This window comes from Zophobas morio, unplaced genomic scaffold, assembly GCF_036711695.1.
Source record: "Zophobas morio isolate AGI-343-1 ecotype UQ-CSIRO unplaced genomic scaffold, CSIRO_AGI_Zmor_V1 ptg000023l, whole genome shotgun sequence".
In the NCBI taxonomy this organism is placed as follows: Eukaryota; Metazoa; Arthropoda; class Insecta; order Coleoptera; family Tenebrionidae; genus Zophobas; species Zophobas morio.
In genome coordinates, this window is record NW_026972128.1 from 813,397 (window position 1) to 833,508 (window position 20,112).

Sequence of the window (20,112 nt, forward strand, 5' to 3'; positions counted from 1 at the left end):
ACATGACATTTTCCAAATACGCCACGGTGGTGCCTTTAAACAGTTTTAACGCATTATGGTTCCGAGACTCCAACGTTCCTGTCTTGTAATCGTCTGAGAAGTTACATATAAGTCCTCGCTTAATCAAAAATTTATCGTTATTGACGGACTGCAAGCTGATATCGTCAGCAATGTTTTTGTTTACTTTCAGTTTAACTACAATTTTTGTATAAGGATCGATTTTATAATCTTTTGACAAAGTTAATTTTAAAACTTGTGTCGCGTCATTATGAATTTTGGCATCGAATCTTGACTCTGTTACTATGGGGGTAACTTTTTGGTGAAGATTGTCTTCCACTTCCGACTCGGCGTGTACAATTACTGATTCGCGGGTTTCGGAATCTACTTTGAGTTGTTGGTTATCGTTGTGGAAAATAAATATATTTATTTGTGTGTCTTTGAAAACATAGTGAAGCATGCGATTAACATCAGAAAATTTAAGCAGACTATTTGCAAAATTTGGTTTTTCTAAATAGAGTCTCCCCACATTATATTCATGTAACTTTTGTTTTAGTTCATTCAAAGTTTCCCACAAACTGTGATAATCACCTGGTTTTATATTTAATGTTAAATTGAATTTGTCATCAGTTAGATATGTTTCATTTAGTTTTGAGTCATTGGTTCGATTATTTAATGACCATGTGACTCGTGGATAGTTTTCGTCTGATGCTGTTTTGATATTGCAAATATTACATTTGACAACTGAGTCATAAACATCGAATTTAGATTTAACATAGTGTTCATATGTCTCTTTTTCAAGGCCATTTTTGTTGTGAGTTGTAAGGAAATTGCAATCATGCGTTACGTATGTGTTTGTTATTTGTTGTGGCCTAGTATAGTCTTGCCGCGTTTGCAAATTTGCCGTGTCTTGACCTAGGTTAACAATTTTCTTCAGTGTTTGCGCTATTTCATCAATACAATGTTTATAGTACAGATTCTTGTAACATATTTTCTTTGCGTTGAAATACTGAACTGACCCACATACTGTCGATTGTGTATGTTGTGAAATATGACCTAATGTATTGAAATTAAACACGCCGTTCGTAAACGAAATTGTGTTATTTTTTAGATTAATGATTGAGTTTTCTTGACGCAAAAATCCCATGCCTAAAATGACCGGATATGGTAATCTTTCGACCACGTATGCAAAAATTTTTCTCTTGAATTTTCCAAGGGTTAGTGTAAAATATGTTGTACCCAAAATAGGAACTTTGGTATTTCCCGCAGCCAACAGAAATTTCGCTTGTTTTGACTTTCGTACTTCATTTGTCAAGACCATGTCGCTCGTAATAATATTAGTAGCCGACCCGGTATCTATAATGGCGGTTACAGTCTTATTTTCTACTTGGACTTTTAGGGTTAATATGCTAGAGTGGAAATGGTTATTATCATAATACTGAACTAATGATTGCCCCCCTTTCTGTGTTAGGACGACCGGGAGATTTAATTTCGTCGTCCTTGTTCGTTTGGGTGGAATTTTTCTTGTTTATGCCAGCAGGCACTAGCAAAGTGGCCGCTTTTCCCACAGAGGTAGCATTTTGGTCGTCCGTCAAATGTACGAGTACTCGGTAAATTGGTTACGCCCCGCCTAAAATTTTGTGGCGATGGATTTGATGAGTTATTCATTGAATTTCGTGTGTTTCCAAAATGTGGACGGGATTGTCTATTCGTCCAATGCTGTTGCGACAGCCTAGATTCCTGTGGGTTTTCCGAAACAATAAAATTTCGCGTATTTCCATAATTCGGGCGAGGCTGTCTGTTTGTCCAGCCTTGTTGTTGCGACGAGCTAGTCTCCGGTGGATTTTCGGAAATATCATCCGCCCGCCGCTCGATAGCATCGAGTTTCTCGATAATAGGTTTTAAGCCAGATATGCTTACACCGTCGGGTTTCAAAATTTTGTAATTACTAAAATATTTGTTCAACATTCCTTTTTCGAAATATTTGATAAACCTTTGGTCGGTCATATCTGGATCTACCTCATGCGCGAGGAAAAGTAGATCAAAAAAGAATTCTTTCACACTTTCGTCTTTACCCTGTTTTCGATTTTCGAACTGCATTTCTTTATCTCCCGAATAATCTGACATTTGAAATTCCTTTAAGAATTCTTTTTTGACGTCTTCCCATTTTTTATCTCCTTCTGTGTCTACCAGGTGTTCGTACCATCGGTTCGCTATACCGGACAAAAATGAGCCGAAATATATAATTTTGAGGTTGTTGTCCCAAGCGTTGGCCACGGCAGCCCTTTCGTAATTTTTTAGGAATCGTTCTGGGTCGTCACGTTTTGTATCGAAAATTTCGGGACTAATAAAACTCGGAATGGCTGGAGTTTTCTTACTCTCGAAAGCGTTACTGATTGTTACGTCAGCCATTTTGACTCGAGGTTTTTCGTTAGTGGGTGTTATAATAATTGGCGGGGAATTTTCCAAAATCGTTTTTGGGTCTGTGTTTTGTTCTCCGGATATATTACTTAAGGAGAGCGAATCTAAATTTACTCCAGATGCGGACGCGGTACTGTTACTGCTTTCTCCGATTTCGAATTTAGCATTGCCTTGTATATCGGAACTTCTGATTTTTGGTTTAAAAGAATTGTATTCTCGCTCTATGATGACTTTAGTTTGTAACCGAGTTATTGGACGTTGACCGAATTTATCAGTCATATGTAGCCGTATAGTTAAATTTCGGCGCCTCCACCATATGTCACGACTGAGGTGTTCTAAGGGGTTGGTAGAGCGGGGTAAAAAAGCCCAGTTCGTGAGTTTACGTTATTTCTATTGATAATAATTCAAATACAATAAAACTACTTACTGTTTTGTTGGGAGAAACATGTCACAGGTTCTTTTTCTTTCTCTTGCCACAACCCAACTGCCGTCCACCCGCTCTCGTCAACCACACGAAGCCCTTGCAGTGTCAGCAACTATCCCTACTGTCGGTATGTGTCGACACTCCATGGCCTCGATGGAATCATATCGCGAGCAGGGTGTTTGGCAATCCCATCGTAACTAGGTTACATATTTTTGTGACTGTGACAATATTAATAACAAAATAAAGTATAAAGGTACAACATAAGTAAAATTCTGCATATAATAAAAACTAAACAGGCTGTAACAAAATAAAAAACATATCTATTATAAACCGAACACAACAGTAACATATTTTAAAATATTTCTATGTGAGTGAAAATAAACATCAAATTGATTCGATATTCTGTTATAACACAGTAGAACTGTGTTTTTGTTACATATATTTTCTAAACATGGTCGGAAAGGTAATTTTGTGCTGAATAATTCTTAAATGAGATAACCATGTCGTCAAAAAAAAATATTCAAATTTTTATTGTCGTCCGGTGATCAATCAGAACACATGAAATGAATTCTAATTTTATATAGAAAAACGCACAAAAAAAATGTGCCACAGATTTCCGTCGAAAGATATTTAATTATGTCTACGAATATTTAACCTGCCTATAATATGTAGAAGGATCTAACTCTTTATAAAAGCCTCATATATTCGGAAAGATTGATGTATGGGGTCTTTGTTTTAAATCTTCCTTCGACTTTCTTGATTTCTCGATGAAAAGATTATTATCAGCAAAGAAATTTAAATGAGACATAATTTGTGGAACGTTTGTTTCCTAAAAATTCACTGATTACTAAGCTAATTGATTCCCAAGTAAATTTTTCCGTATCATTCAAATAGACGTAGAACATTTGATCTTTCATTCGAATTTCAAGCCCAATGAAAATTCCTAAATATAGAAAACGTACATAATATGAAAACTGAAATTCACTGTAATATTTTAGTTTTTACCTTGGTTTATCTTAGCAGCAGAAAGCTTAGGAAATATTGTTTTCAGCTTGGTAAATATATCTAGATTGGAAGCCAGTTACTAAAGCTACAATTTTTAAATCGCTTATCAAATTGCATTCAAACTTTTTGTCGTTAATACGGTTTAACAAGTGTTGAATTTTCTCATATGTTTCTACAGTTTTTATGGAGGATGCAGTCGGCAGTACTAGATATTTATTCCCATTATGCAATAGTACACCTGTTAATTGTTAAGTAGTAGTTGCAATTTGCCGCCTTTGCCGCAACTCAACGCTCCAAAGATGCCGACTTCCTGGCGGAGCGTGTAGTCGGATCTCTTTGGAGCGGCTCCCTTTGGGGCGGCTCGCTCCTTTTGAAGAATTGGCGGCGATCACAGGAGAAGTCGGCCTAACCCCCACTTATTTTTATACTTTGTGTTAATTTTTAATTTTAAGACCAGTAGCGATGTAACCACCGCAAGCGAAACAATAAACCAAGTGTAGCAACACAAGACTTTCATTCTTAGTTCTATGAACACAAATACGGCTGGAAAAAGCTCCAGTCGTCAACATATGGTCCTTCGAGCCGGATATTGAACGCAGTGTCAATACTCGACATTCGGGAAACGTGTTTGTGCAAGTGCAACGCAGTTTTTCCCAACATCTTCATAATCAACAAATTAATAACTATCACATCGCTACATTACTACGCTACATCCAAGAGTTCTTCTTCATCATCGGCACGTCACCGACACAGGTTTGTGGATCACTTCTTTTCTTCTTTACCATATTTCCACACTCTCCTCTGCATGTGCTGTTGTAATTAATATCGTGTTTCATTACAATGGGGGAAATTAAACTTTTGGTTAGAAGACGAGCTGCGATTAAAACTAAATTAACTAACTTTTATTAAAATTTATATCGGACCCCGAAAATCACAACAGAATTGCTGAGATTGAAGAACGAATAAGTGCAATCCAACCTTTGTTAAAAGAATTTGAAAATATCAATTTAGAAATTATAGAAACCGATGAGTCTCAAGTTAAAGATGAGGACTCATTCGAGTTCGAAAATAAATATTTTAAGGCCATCAGCGAGGCCAAACAACTTATTCAAAAAAAAGGTATCGAAGTAGACACAGTTGCTCAGGCAAATTCGAATCAAAACAAACCCGATTCTATCTCCATCAAATTGCCTGAAATTTCTATACCGGCTTTCAGTGGTGCATTCACGGAATGGATCAGTTTCAGGGATTGTTACAAATCACTTATCCATGATAATCAAAGTTTAAATCCAGTTCAGAAATTCCATTATTTGCGAGGTAGTTTGACAGGAGATGCACAAAAAACAATTAAGTAGTCACTTAGCACCAACCACAGATAATTACTTGTCAGCATGGGATTTACTAACGGAAAGATATGAGAACAAACGAATTATTAGTCAGCATCATATTAGAGCATTATTTTCACTACCACATATCAATTCAAGAGACTCAAAATCCTTACGTTCGTCCTTACAGATCGTTAATTCTAATATCAAGGCTTTAGATGCTATAGGGCGTCCCACAATGCAATGGGATGATTTGCTTGTTTACTTAATTTCTAGTACATTTGACGAGAGTACCACTATCGCTTGGGAAAGTACATTAAATAGTACCATTCCAACTACAAAAAATATTCTCGATTTTCTTACGCAACGATGTCAAATGTTTGAATCTTTCGAATTAAACCAAATGAGCAATAAAATGAATACAAATAGTTCAAACAAACACAAACCTTACCTCCACAATAATCAGTTCAACAATAAATCTGCAAGCCATATTGTAAATGTGTCGCAGACCAATCAGATTACGTGCAACTATTGTAAATTACAACATAATATTTTCAATTGTCAAAGCTTTCTAGGCTTAACCTCTGAACAGAGAATAAGTGAATGCAAAAAACGTAAACTTTGTATTAATTGCTTACGTAGCGGACATAAGATAGAAAACTGCAATTCGAGCAATTGTAGAAAATGTAACCGTCGCCATAACACACTATTGCATGTAGATCTTAATCAAAATAATTCGCCACAACCCTCCTCGTCATCGATGAGTAATTGCGCTCAAATCTTAAATAAAAATGTTGTTTTATCAACAACACAACTTTTAGCATTTGGTGACGACAAAATTCAGGGTAAGCAATTTCGAGCCTTATTAGACAATGGATCAGTTTCAAACTTTATAACAGAAAGGGCGGTGAAAAAGCTAAATTTACGCAATATTCATAATATCCAATTGCCTCTCATTGGCATCGGATGCAATTCTTCAGTAATTAATCATGCCGCAACAATTCAAATTGCATCCGTATGTTCGTCATTTAAAGCAACATTAGATTTTTTGATAGTTCCAGAAATAACGGGAAACGTACCCAACTCGTCATTCCCCACTTTACAAAATTTACCCGATAACATAAAATTAGCAGATCCATTTTACAACTTATCGCAGCCTGTGGAAATTCTTATCGGTAACGAAATATTCTGGAACATTATGTGCATAGGACAAATCCGCATTCACCGACACGGGCCGGTTCTTCAAAAAACACAGTTTGGATGGGTTATTGCGGGAGTATTGAATAATTTCAACACAAACACTTCAACTTCTTGCAATCTTTCAAATACAGATCTTGATGTACACCTCAAAAAATTCTGGGAATTAGAAGAAGTGACAAACATATCCGACCCAGTTTTTCCTGGCGATAATCGCGACCCTTGTGAAAAGGTATTCATCGACACTTTCACGCGAGATTTATACGGCAGATTTCAGGTGAAACTGTCCATCATAAACGAACCTCCGGATTTGGGTTCTTCGAAGGAAATTGCACTAAAATTATTTTATAATCTAGAGAAACGTCTACGAAAAGATCATAATTTGTTTGAACAATATTCAAAATTCATGGCTGATTATTTAGATCTAGGGCACATGACCCAAATAAATTATCCTGACGAATCAGGTTATTTTGTAAGCCACCATCCCGTCTACAACGAATCTTCCCTCACAACTAAATTAAGAGTTGTATTTAATGCATCTTTGAAAACAACTAACCATAAATCAATTAACGAAAATCTTATGGTTGGCCCTAACCTACAGCAAGACTTATTTAGCATTCTAATTCGGTTCCGAATTCACAAAGTTGTAATAACCGCGGACGTAAAAAAGATGTACAGGCAAATATTGTTGCACCCTGATCACCGCAAATACCAACAAATATTTTGGCGTTTTAACTCCACTGATGAGGTAAAGGTTTTTGAATTAAACACAGTGACGTACGGATTTGCGAGTTCATCATATTTGGCAACTAGATGTTTGCAAGAGTTAGCAAATCTCGAAAAACAAAACTTTCCTGAAGCGGCAAATATAATTTTACGGGACTTCTATGTAGATGATTTAATTTACGGGGCAAACGATATTAACCATGCATCTCAAATACTAAACGACATTAAGGGAATTTTAAGCAAGGGCGGGTTTGAACTGCACAAAATTAATTCAAATCATTTACCTAGCATAGACTCCACCTCAACACCGGGAATCAGAAACCTTGACAAACAAGCTGCAGCCAAAACATTAGGACTTTTTTGGAACAATTGTAATGATACCATCCAATATTCGATCTGTTTAAAAAATCCTAAATGCCATAAAATAACAAAACGGGGAGTTCTGAGCACCATTGCTCAAATTTTTGATCCATTAGGTTTAGTAGCACCTGTCACAGTGACCGCGAAGATCATAATGCAGAAACTATGGTCATTCAAACTTAATTGGGATGAAAGCTTACCAGCGGAACTACACACTTTGTGGTGCGAATTTTTAAACGCATTTCCAGAATTAACCAATATTTCAATCCCTCGGCATGTAGTTACAAACAAGCATCAAATAGAAATTCATGGTTTTTGCGATTCAAGTCAAAACGCATATGGCGCTTGCGTGTATTTACGTTCCCAGAATCCCAGTGGGAACTATGAAGCACGAATTTTATGCTCAAAAAACCGAGTTGCCCCTTTGCAAACACAGACCATTCCCAGACTTGAACTGTGCGGCGCAGTTCTCTTAGCTAGATTAGTTCATAAAGTTAAGCAATCCTTGATAAACTTTGATGTCCAGGAGTGTCACTACTGGACTGATTCCACTATTGTGTTAGCATGGATTCGAACGCAGCCTACACTATTAAAACCATTCGTATCACATCGGATATCAGAGATACAGTCCTTAACACCTGAAAATAACTGGCATCACGTTTCATCAGAACAGAATCCTGCGGACATTTTGTCCCGCGGGGATAATCCCCGTCATTTGCAGTCCTTCCACCTTTGGTGGAATGGACCGACCTTTTTAACTAGGACTGATTTACCGTACGAACATCTAAAGGATTCGTCACATGTTGATTTGCCGGAACTAAAGTTAACATGTTGTCTTGCGACCAAAAATTCCACTGAATTTCTACTACGTTACTCGGACTTTGATAAATTGTGTAGAATTACTGCCATAATAATACGATTTATTCAGAATTTGAGAAATAAGGACAATAAAAAATCTGGTCATGTAACAAGCAAAGAAATCATAGAAGCACATAATTTAATAATAAAATTAGTTCAAAAAGAAGCTTTTCAGGATGATATACATCAACTTAAGTTGCATAATCAAATCACGAGTAACAGTAAATTAAAAGGTTTAAATCCGTTTATTGATAATTCTGGTTTTTTAAGAGTTGGTGGTAGACTAAATCATGCTAAAATCAGTAATGATCGCAAGCATCAGTTGTTATTGCCGAGAGACCATTTTGTTACTCGTTTAATAATTGAAAAATATCATAAGGATAACCTTCATATCGGTTGTCAGGGAACCTTGTCTGCAGTACGCTGCAAATATTGGCCCATTTCAGCCAAAAATACAATTCGACAAACAATATTCAAGTGTCTAAAATGTTACCGCTGCAAGCCGGTACCATTCAGTCAATTAATGGGGGATCTTCCTAAAACTCGTGTAACACCTTCACGACCATTTTTTATTACAGGTGTAGACTACGGTGGTCCTTTTATTTTAAAAAATGGACACGGCAGAACCCAAAAAACCATCAAGGGTTATGTCGCTGTTTTTGTTTGCTTCAGCACTCGTGCCGTGCACATCGAGCTCGTATGCGAGTGCTCATCTTTAGCGTTTTTAAATGCATTGAAAAGGTTTATTTCACGCAGAGGTCAACCTCATGAGCTCCATTCTGATAATGGTACTAATTTCGTTGGGGCGAATCGATATCTAAAAGAATTGTTCCAATTATTTCGAACTAAATCTTTCGAAAACGTAGTTCTTAAATCTTTAACGAATATGGGTATTAATTGGCAATTCATTCCTCCGCACGCTCCACACATGGGTGGGATATGGGAGGCAGCGATAAAATCTGTAAAGGGTCATTTAAGGCGCATTCTAGGCAACGTTCTTCTCAATTACGAAGAAATGAACACGATTTTAATTATGATAGAGGCATGCTTAAATTCCCGACCTATTACTCCACTTTCAAATGATCCAAACGACCTCTCCGCTCTCACCCCTGCTCATTTCCTCATTGGTGGTCCACTGACTGCACCCGCAGAAGAAGACTGTAGCGACATACCTACCAATCGCCTGATTCGCTATCAACTTCTGGAGAAAATTCGCCAAGATTTCTGGAGACGTTGGTCGCGCGAATATCTTCACTCGTTACAACACAGGGCGAAATGGCAACGAGTTCCAGCGCGACAGCCACAAATTGGAGACCTGGTAATAATCTGCGAGGACGGCATCCCACCCCAACAATGGCCTCTTGGTCGTATACAGGAACTGCACCCGGGAAGCGACAATCAGTGCCGCGTAGCAACGGTGAAAACAGTGCGCGGAGTGCATAAAAGGCCTGTAACCAAACTTTGTGCTGTGCCAGTTCAGTGATGAGTGAAAGACTTTACCCATTGACTAGTAACTTAGAGACATTCACTGGGGTGCATGCATGACATTGGTTCTTATTTTTTTTGTTCTTATTTTGTCTGTTTGTTATATGTTTATTTCAATTTACTTATGTGGGCATGTTCATTTTGAAAGATATGTTCTTTCAACGGGGGGAGTTATGTTAATTGTTAGGTAGTAGTTGCAATTTGCCGCCTTTGCCGCAACTCAACGCTCCAAAGATGCCGACTTCCTGGCGGAGCGTGTAGTCGGATCTCTTTGGAGCGGCTCCCTTTGGGGCGGCTCGCTCCTTTTGAAGAATTGGCGGCGATCACAGGAGAAGTCGGCCTAACCCCCACTTATTTTTATACTTTGTGTTAATTTTTAATTTTAAGACCAGTAGCGATGTAACCACCGCAAGCGAAACAATAAACCAAGTGTAGCAACACAAGACTTTCATTCTTAGTTCTATGAACACAAATACGGCTGGAAAAAGCTCCAGTCGTCAACAACACCTTTAACTGGAACTATCAATGAACAATTTCCAAAAAAAATGTTTTTGACGACGTAGGCATAATGTTTTATTAGATAGTTATTCAGCACAAAATAACCTTTCAGAATATATTTTCAGAATATATTTTCAGAATGTTTGTAACAATTATATGACATGATCGTAATTGGTGATCTTGCAAGTGTGTTGGTTCTATTTGAATCATAATAAAAAGAGTACTGTAATCGTGAATTTATTCTTGGGACAAGAAAATTTAATTTAGATAATAACCAACAGCAAGCAATTTTATTATTTAATAATCCCTGAACTGATGATATTATTTAAAAATTTTACTTTATTAATATCTTTTTATGGAGTTATATAGGATGACTCAGAAAATGAATGAAGAAGTAACATATTTATTTAATTAAAGGAAAAACGACTTGTCTAATTTTGCCAATATTTTGGGAACACTCTACTACTGCTTTTACTGTTATATTAAATTAAAATCCCCTACTACAAATCTCAAGACGTTATAGCAAAAAAAATCTATATTTTACATTTGAAAAACGTCTAGTTGTAAGGATTCTAAAATTTTTATAGGTTTATCAAGGGAAACGTATTTTGTGGAGAAATAGAAACTAAATGAGTCATATCATCATATGCTTTAAAGAGTCAAAAGCCTTGGAGAAGTCGGTGTATAAACATCCTTTTGGAATCCTTCGTCCAGATTGACAGCAATATAATGTGTAATAGTCATTAAATTAGTGATTGTAGAGCGTCTCTGAATAAATCCGTGCTGATTATCAACTATGATGTTTTTAATTTGGTAGTAAATAATATCGAAAATTATCTGTTCAAATACTTTGGCAAAATTATTTAGGATTGCTATTGGTCTACAGCGGTCTTATCTCCTTTCTTAAGTAACGGTATTATTTTCGAAGTTTTCCAACACTCGGGAAATGTCTGACTGTGAATGGCTAAATTAAACAGAAATGTTAAGGGAGTGTAGAATACAGACGCTGCATCTTTAATTAAAAACGCAGGGATTAAGTCTGGACCAGCTGTAAATTGTGGTTTCAAGTTTTTTAATTTAGAGTAGACCTTCTCTTCATGAACACTACCAAAATTAATGTTATTTACAGAATCTGAGGTAACCTCACCAAAATCAGACTGAAAAGAGGATTTGAAAAGCGTTGCAAATGAGTTTACTATAGCCTCCCCTCCTGATACTGGTTCATTCCGAAATGTCATATTAAGCGGTATCTCTGTGCTACTCTTTTTAAGTTTAATGTATCTCCAAATTTGCTTCGGATCAGAATTAATATTTATTTCTGCAGAAGACACAAAATTCTTATATGAGATTTCTAATTCATGCTTTACAATTCTTCTCAACCGAACAAATTCTTCCCGATCTTCTGATTTTCTAGCTTTCTTCCACGAGGAATATTTCTTTTTAATCAATTTGATAATTTTAGGTGAAAACCATACCTACTGGGTATTTTAAGGGTCGTTGAATATATTTCGGAACAAAATGATCAAAAATTTAATAAAGACGATCGTAAAAATCAGCGCAGGCTGTATTTATATCTGTAAGTTGAAGTAAAAAATCCCAGTCGGTATTCAACAGTTCATTATAATATAATCCCAGCAAATCAGCTCTGCGGTAATTGGAGCGCAAATTGTCATTAAACTGATGTAAGTTATAATCGTCTAATTCGTCGTGACGGGCCGTCACTAAATCAGTTCACGAGAAAATCGCTACAAAGAAAAAAACGAAAAACAGATCCCCAGAACATAAAAACAAAATTCGCAAATTTGCAAATCTTAATTACTTAACACGCATGTCCAAATCTGCACATAGTACCATTCAAACAAATAATCAGACTCGATCACCAATCCCCAAACGTAAGAACAAAATTCGCATAGTCGCAAATTGTAAATACCATTGCGCTTGTCAGACATTGCGAACAACATGCCCAGAACTGTACACCCATAAAAACCGCCAATCGCAATTAGAATTCGTACCCAAACTAAAACAGCAGTAGGCGAAACGCAGACGCATAAAAAAACAGATCAAAAAAACGCCGCTTTTACTAACAGCGTTGCAGCAGGCTGACGCAACGTAGCGATGACGACATGGGAACCATGATGCAAGTTGAAAAAACCGAAAAATTTACGACACCGAACTCGCGTAAATCCGTCCAAGACGAAATCCTAGTCAAACCAAACTAAACCTTATAAAACAGCAAAATAAGACCTAAAGTCGCGTTCCGGGCAACTCATAATGTACAATTGGTTTCAAAAAAAGCGGAACAATGACAGAAAGACAAACGTCAAATTTTTCAATGCTTTTCATAGTTTGTTACGGATTCTAGATTGTGAGTTTAAAATATAATGACAAATGGGACAGTTTATAGAAAGACAGGTTAGGTAGCTCAATTTTATATTTTTAATATTTAAGTGTAGCCCGGCTAAATCCCGTACTGATCTTCCAGACTCTAACTCAGCGAGAATACGTGCTCTATCAACTTCCGTTAAATAAGACATGGAGACAATGAATGATGAATTGATGACAGGAATTAAATGACAAACTTTGACACTGATTACTGTCATTAATTGTCACTATTGGTCAGCATTACACGATAAAAAACCAGTTGTATTTTTTTCGTCGACCTCTACAAAAAATTACATTTTACGTACTAATTCCCGAACGAAAAATCGACTATTTTTGAAGGCAAGTATTTTTCGTCCGCAAACTCTTTTCGCCCGCACGGTGCGAGAGCGGGGATTGAATCATTTCATTTGCTGTTGTCAAATTAATTATTGACGAAATCTGTACGAACTTACGTATAAATGAAGGTCGATGAAACAATGTAATATGCACCTCGGCGAAAAACTGTCTGTCTCGCCTTCTTACTAGCCTCGGCTATCAATTTGCAGACTCCACTATAATAGACAGTTTTTCGTCCTTGGTACATAAATAACTATTATGGCTCGCCAACGTCGTGGGAAACAAAATAAATGGGCAAAAATCCGTATAAAAGCAGTAGCGCAGAAAGCGATTTTCATTCAACTTCCGGGTTGCCGTGGACCATGGTAGAAGGAGACATGGTATAGGCATCCGATGTACCAATTTAAAAATCGTCTGCGCATCCATTTGTGACCTCAGGTGGCATCAACGACCTTGTGACTCTTGTAAGCTTCGCTAGGGAAGTCTAGGAAATTTCAGCTTGAGTTGTCATCGCTTTGCCCAATACGTCAATTAGTTGTCGGCTAACGAAAATTAATGAAATTAATAATGATAAAAATGTAATTATTGATAGTTGAACGGTCCAAAAATGTGGTTTCATATCAATTTCAATAAATGTGGGACATCAGCAAATGCAAATGCCAATTTGCTCTTATCACTTGAATGTTGAAAAGAGGTTTTTGACATATTTATGCTCAGTTCTCTCCACAAACCTAAATTCTGCAATCACATCACACATACAACTGCAACAACTGAATAATCACAAATAAATTTTTGCAATTTAAAGAATGTATTTTACGTAATTTCGCGCTAATTTGATGCCACTTGACGTCACACCCGATGCCTATGCCTATACCATGTCTCCTTCTACCATGGTTCTACACATGTAGTTTATGACTCTGAATTGAGTTTTTACCCGAAACGTCCAAATTTTTGGAAAAAAAAAAACAAAATTATGAAACAACATTTTGCAATTCAATTTTGAATCTGCAAAACCCAATGCTTTGAAATCTTGAAGATGTTTTGAAGTTATCATAGGCATGATAAATTTTTACTCAAAATGAATTTGCTCCTCCCCCCCTAAAAAATTAATGACGTCACCTCAAAATTTTGCTGAATAAATCCTATCTTAAATGTGCAAAATATGATGAATCTGTAGTTCTAAATTTATAAGCATGGTAAAATTTTGATTAAAATGTATTTGCTCATTTCCCCTAAAAATTTGATGACGCCGCCACAAAATTTTGCTGAAAAAAATGCTATCTTAAATGTGTAAAGAATGATGAGTCTATACTTGTGATTTATCACTGCATTAATATTTTTTTTTCAATTTTGACATGTAAACAAACGTTTATTTTGCCGTCAGTAGGCCACTAAAGCTTTGGTTTATCCGGTAGCACCATAATTTTTTTTTTTCTACCGCCCACGTTTTTTGGTTTTCTAATAGAGCTACTAACGCACGCAAATGACGTCACAGTAGTTCGTTAATAGCGGAAAGGCGTTCTTTAATAGATCTGGTGTAATTTAGATCGGTAAGATTGGTAGCAATGACGAGAAATGTCAGGTGAATGTCAGTGGCAAATCTAAACTTAAAATTTCCCATGTTTCCGGACGCGTAACTTCTTCGCAAGACATTTTAACCAATTTTAAATTACAAAAACTCGAATTGGTTCGAATTACAATTGTTGTTGTGAAAATTCGAACCTCAAATATTTCGTGGTTAGTGTCAGACCGACCCATCACCAACCACGACAAAAGTCCCCAGATTAAAAAAAATGCAAATTTCAATTAAATTTTGGGAAAAAACGTGTGCGGTAGAAAAAATAGTATAAATAACTCGTTCATAAGGCCATTGAGGCACTCATCCTTTATATAACTCGCGGCTTCGCCGCTTGTTCTATAAACTTGGATTCGTGCCTCAATATTTGCCTTATGAAACTCGTTCTTTAATATACTATAAACCGCTAGCGAAATAAAATTTTTTTTCACTAGCAGCCATGAAGCGTGCAAATGTCGGCTCATTTAGAGGTAGCAAATTCAACTTTTGCGACCACGGGTTCAAAAAGAAGATTGAGGTTATGTACGCAATACTTGATGTGATTATTTCTTAAAAAAATTAATAAATGTGTGCTACTAACATTACTTGAGTATACGCATGGTAGTTGGTAGACGGTAGAAGATAAAATGATTAATTCAGCGACAAGTGTAAACGGTTTTCTTTGTGTTGAAGATTTAAAGTCGCGATCTTTTCTATAGAACCACTCCCTAGTGTAAATTTTCAAAATTTGTTTGGTGTAAGTGACCTTGACGGGTTTCTGGGGGAAAACATGTGTGTCAAAAATTTGACAGGTTAGATGACCCCATTGTCATTGTAGATATTTTATTTTAATAAACAGATGAACAGAACATACAGTGTGCACGGGATACAGTGCGGCATAGCTGAGGGCAACCGAAACATTCGTGTTGTGCTAGTTTCGATTGCCATATCAAATACCGCTACCAACCGCGTTCTGCGTAAAGTACTAGATGACAGGGCTACCAACTTGACTTTTTATCGAGTGGTTCCGTAGAAATGACCGCTACTGTAGATCAAGTTTAATTAGAAATCAAAACAAAATCATGGTACGTCAAAAAATCGAACGTTTATTCTTTCAATTTATTGTCTTATGGTTTCTACTAGTGAAAAAAATAGTATATTAACCACGGTTGCAAAGCCAGTTCTAGACCTCGCGCTTCAAAGCCCTCGACGCTGCGCGTCTCGGGTTCTAATTTGCGCTCGGTCTAGAATGCTTGGCTTTGCAACCTTGGCCAATAATATACTATTATTTGGTCGCTGTCAATTCTGACGTTTCTCGAATGTGAACTTTGAATCACCAATTTTTTCACAATTTGGGACTTGGGGTTGTCAAAATTGAATAAAAGTTTGTATGTATTACACTCGCGGTTAAAATGAATGTGTAACTCGCGGTCTTAAGGCGCTCGCGGCATACGCCGCTCTCCCCTTAAACTGACCGCTCATTAAACATTCACTTTAACTGCTTGTATAATAAATAACTATTAGATTTGCTTATACGGGGTGTCTGAAAAAAATTAATGACTGAGTCAATTAATTTTATCGATTAAATCAAGAATTGAAAAACTGAATACTTTGAAATCTTGCAGACGTATTTGTCTTAAATTACAAGTACTATACAGAGTGTTCCTTTATATGTTAACGCCTGACAATTTTTGCATAGGCAACATATTAGACACCCCAGAGACGACCTCGTCCAATTTTATTTGTTTCTTAATAAGCAATCATAGCAATCACAAAAAAAATTACAAAGATGTCAATGCCAAATAATGACAAAATTGAAAAATTAATACTCAATTTATGTTAAAATGCCCCTCTACAAAAATGTAATAGGTACATAGGAAAAAAACATAATAGGCATGCAGTCGTCACGTTTCCGACAGCGAGGGAAGTACTGCCTAAACTCTTTAGACCAATTTTTTATTATTAATTTCTTTCCATTAAAATAGTTGACACATTTACGATGAAAGTATCTATTCCGGCTCCCAAATTGCTGTGTCTCAATTAAATCTAAAGCACTGGAGATATAAGAAAGATTTTTTATGTTGCTGACTTATAACACTCCACCGATTATAATGTGACAAAAGTATTTCAAAATACGATCTCGTCGTGAATGTGCTTTGCGTTTTAGAGTGGGAGTAGATGTGAGCCCCCGCTTAGCGTCTTTCCTCACCTGACTCGAGTGAGGGCGAGCAGAAATCGGTTTGCGTTTTGTCCGAAAACATCCGTTCTGTTTTTTCGTTTTATAGCAACATTCTGTAATTTACAACGTCGCAATTTTATATACACATCAGTTACGAAACATGGATCTTGCTGCCTCCGTTTGAGTTTTTCGAAGGCGTCATTTAATTGCCGAGTTACAAACGCTTCTTTTAAGCCAATTTTAAGTGATTTTGTGAATTTTTATTGCAACAGTTACTTATCCTATCAGATTTAAAAAATACGAACGGTGGCAAAATGCCACATCCTTTGACAACACTCAGTTACATTTTCAACTATTTTTAAGCAATAATAAACCAGTGATTCGAAAAATCATAACCCATTGCACGGGCTACTTTCCGTGTGGGGTTTGGCGTGAACAAATAGCGCCGGGGGCGGAAGGAATTTTTAGAGTTAACAAAAATTTTCGTTGGCGGGTGATACTCTTAGCCTTGCGTCGGCTTTTGGTCGTCGGGGAGGAATTTTTGATAATTTACTGATCACCTTCTAGGAAAATTAATCCAACGTTTCCTCGGTTTGCGGATTCGCGACACGAATATTTTAGATGGGTTTTTGGAAGTTTCCGAACCGGAACCACTTTACTTTGAATTTGTTACCGTTCAATATGATCCTGTTCTCTGATTGTTTTGCGATAATTTTAGGAAACCCCGCACTTCATGCGAATTTAATGCTTCCACCGTACTTTCGAGCATTTATGGTACTATTTTCTCTGCGTTTAGTTTCGACAAAATGTTCTGACTATCCATTTTTGATTTTATCTGACCACCCCGTAACGACTGATTTTTTCGCCCGGCGTATTTAGTGAATTAATTAAAGTAAAAAAAATACTTATCTCTCTTTTTAAATGTTTTATTTTCATAATTAGCGTAGATTAAAGTGCATGTTTTAATTCGTTTAGTTTTAGTTTTTTCTTTATTCTCAAGGGAAGATTTCTTTGATTTACACCGAATTATTAGTTGTAATTGTTTTTAGCAGTTTTAATAGTACGTAACTAGCGTGTAAACGCCCAGTCACAGTTTATTAAAGAATCAAGTACATTAATTACTCGAATTCGTATCTAGTAGTTTTCAATCTTTAGTTAGCACGCACGTATTATTACTATTATTGTGTTTTAGAAGGTATCGCACATATTTAGGGATTTATTAGGTTATTTTTAAGTTTTTAATTGCATGATGTTATTAGAGTATTTTTAAGATTAATTTTAGGTAATTAGTGTCATGGGTTATTTTCGTAAGTTTTAAGATTTTGATAATGGGACAAAATTGTGTAATGCTTTTATTACAGTTATGCATGTTTTAGTTATGTAAGTTGTGGTGACCGAAATTAAATCAAAATTTTCACGCTGAAATTAATTAACAGCGGCGCGAAATCACACTTGAATAATTTCAATTTAAAAAAAATCAATCACAAAAGAAGGAATCGTTAAACATAGGCAACCAAATATGCACGGTAACCCTTGCAGGGTAGTCGGACAATTAGTAGCGCTAAGGAATTTTTAGTTAGAGGGTTGGTGGTTAGACAGAAGCAGCATGGCCGCGCGTCAGTCTGAATGTGGTTTTTGTGAGTGTAAACACGTGGTAAGAGCTAGTTTAAATTAGTTGGTTTGGTAGTTAATAAAAAGGAGGAAGCCTTTGTTTAACGACAATCAATCGTAACGCCGTCGACGCTCAGTTGTTCCCAACTCGCGCAGCTAATTCTTGCGGCTTTTAATCGAAAAATGGCGGACTCCTGTTCAACGCGAAACACGTGTTGTAAATTTGTTTTATTGTTTGTAAATTCACCAATCAAGTTAGCTTTTCTTAATCGTCAGCTAGTGCTAAAACAATTTAGCAATCAGGATTAGTTAAATAAACCACTTGCTAGAAGGTTTCATGAAATTCACTTAGTCAGAAAAATACCTTTGTTGTTTAATTACGAATAAGTTTCTGGATGCATATACGTAAGTGTTACATTATAACACTTCTAAATTCTTGACACAAGATTGCTAATAGTTCATTTATGGCAGTTAAACGCCCTCACAATGCTACAGATTAATTACATCATCGAGGCATGTCCTCACAACGCTAGATATTAAATAACATCAACGAGGCTTATTCCTCCCACCGCTAAAATATACACCATAGAGGTATTTCCTTGCAACGATAAAAATTTACATCACCGTGACGCTTTTACCCCGCAACGATGCTTGGCTATTTTTGTGTCTGTTTATTATGTGTTTTGTTGGGGTAACCAATCACTTAGGTCATAACATAATTTAACATAATAATGTAATCTCTTTGTTTGAACCGTTGATAAAGTGTGGCAAATATTAATCTCATGTAAATTTTGTTAACTTTGCAATTTTCCACCTCATACAATATTTCTTTAATCTCACAATTTTAACCTCAGTAATTTTCCTCTGTTGCATAATTTTCATTGAACGTAAATTTCATTCACTGCAGATTTAACCTCACATATTTTTAATTGTATAAGTTTATTTCACACCAGATTTTTTGTTTCCTAAATCCTTGCTAAGTTTTGCTTTGTAAATATTTTGTTGATGAATGTTTCCACCGTATAAATTGTTTGATGTCCAATTTTAATCTCACATAAGAATTATTTGTTGTTTAAAATTTCACAAGATTATATGGCGAATTTAAATGTTGTTTATTGCTGTTTTGAAACTTTAACACTTATTCAGTTGTTATTAATATCAGAATTAAAAGAAATTGAACATAAAAAAAAAATGGAACTGAGGTTAAATAACACCGAAACACGTAGCAGAAGCGTAGGGAGCGGCTGCTGGCTTTGGCTATTGGGATTTGTCGCGCCATCTGCACAAGGGCTGCAGGCTTTGTATAGAGTCAGTGGGAACGGTCTGGACGACGTTTGAAGCTGTCAGCTTATTTAGAGCCTTTGACATTCCAACCAACAGTTTTCGACCGAAACGGCCTGGGTAGCGTGGTACGTCTCTTCGTTAGATAGAGGAGTGCTGGGCGGTAGCCTTGCCGATAAATAGAATCACCGTCGCGGGGGAGACCAGCCCGAACCGGCAGCCCCAAACTCCGCTTATGCTAGAACGCCCCAGGAGTACTTTTGTTGTGCTCCTGTTAACTGCCGTAACTTTAAATTTGGCGCCACACGCTCGTAATAATTTGTGTATTTCCATCCAGTTACTTTAATTCAGAGTTTGCTTTGTTTTTATTAAATTAGTGATCTTCAAATATTTACATTCATTCCAAACAGATGTATAGGATTTTGCGTTTGTTCGTTTTTCATACGTGTATGTCTGTCAATTCGCGAGTGTC

The 20,112-nt window shown here is 36.4% G+C and overlaps 1 protein-coding gene across 1 annotated transcript; it reads left to right on the top strand.

The window, feature by feature from the left end:
* The first annotated feature begins 3,293 nt into the window (after window positions 1-3,293).
* Window positions 3,294-9,796, top strand: LOC135134641 (uncharacterized). The gene is made up of 6 exons (XM_064063367.1): window positions 3,294-3,305; window positions 4,371-4,600; window positions 4,788-5,164; window positions 5,223-5,483; window positions 5,748-5,936; window positions 5,994-9,796. Exons 1-6 carry the CDS (start codon window positions 3,294-3,296, stop codon window positions 9,794-9,796), a joined length of 4,872 nt encoding a protein of 1,623 aa, XP_063919437.1.
* The last annotated feature ends 10,316 nt before the right edge of the window (window positions 9,797-20,112 follow it).

Excerpts from the sequence above, each read along its gene's own strand:
- LOC135134641 (XM_064063367.1), top strand. Across the intron at positions 4,601-4,787 it reads TCGGCACGTCACCGACACAG|AATTGCTGAGATTGAAGAAC; the intron begins GTTTGTGGATCA and ends AAATCACAACAG. Across the intron at positions 5,937-5,993 it reads ACCCTCCTCGTCATCGATGA|CATTTGGTGACGACAAAATT; the intron begins GTAATTGCGCTC and ends CACAACTTTTAG.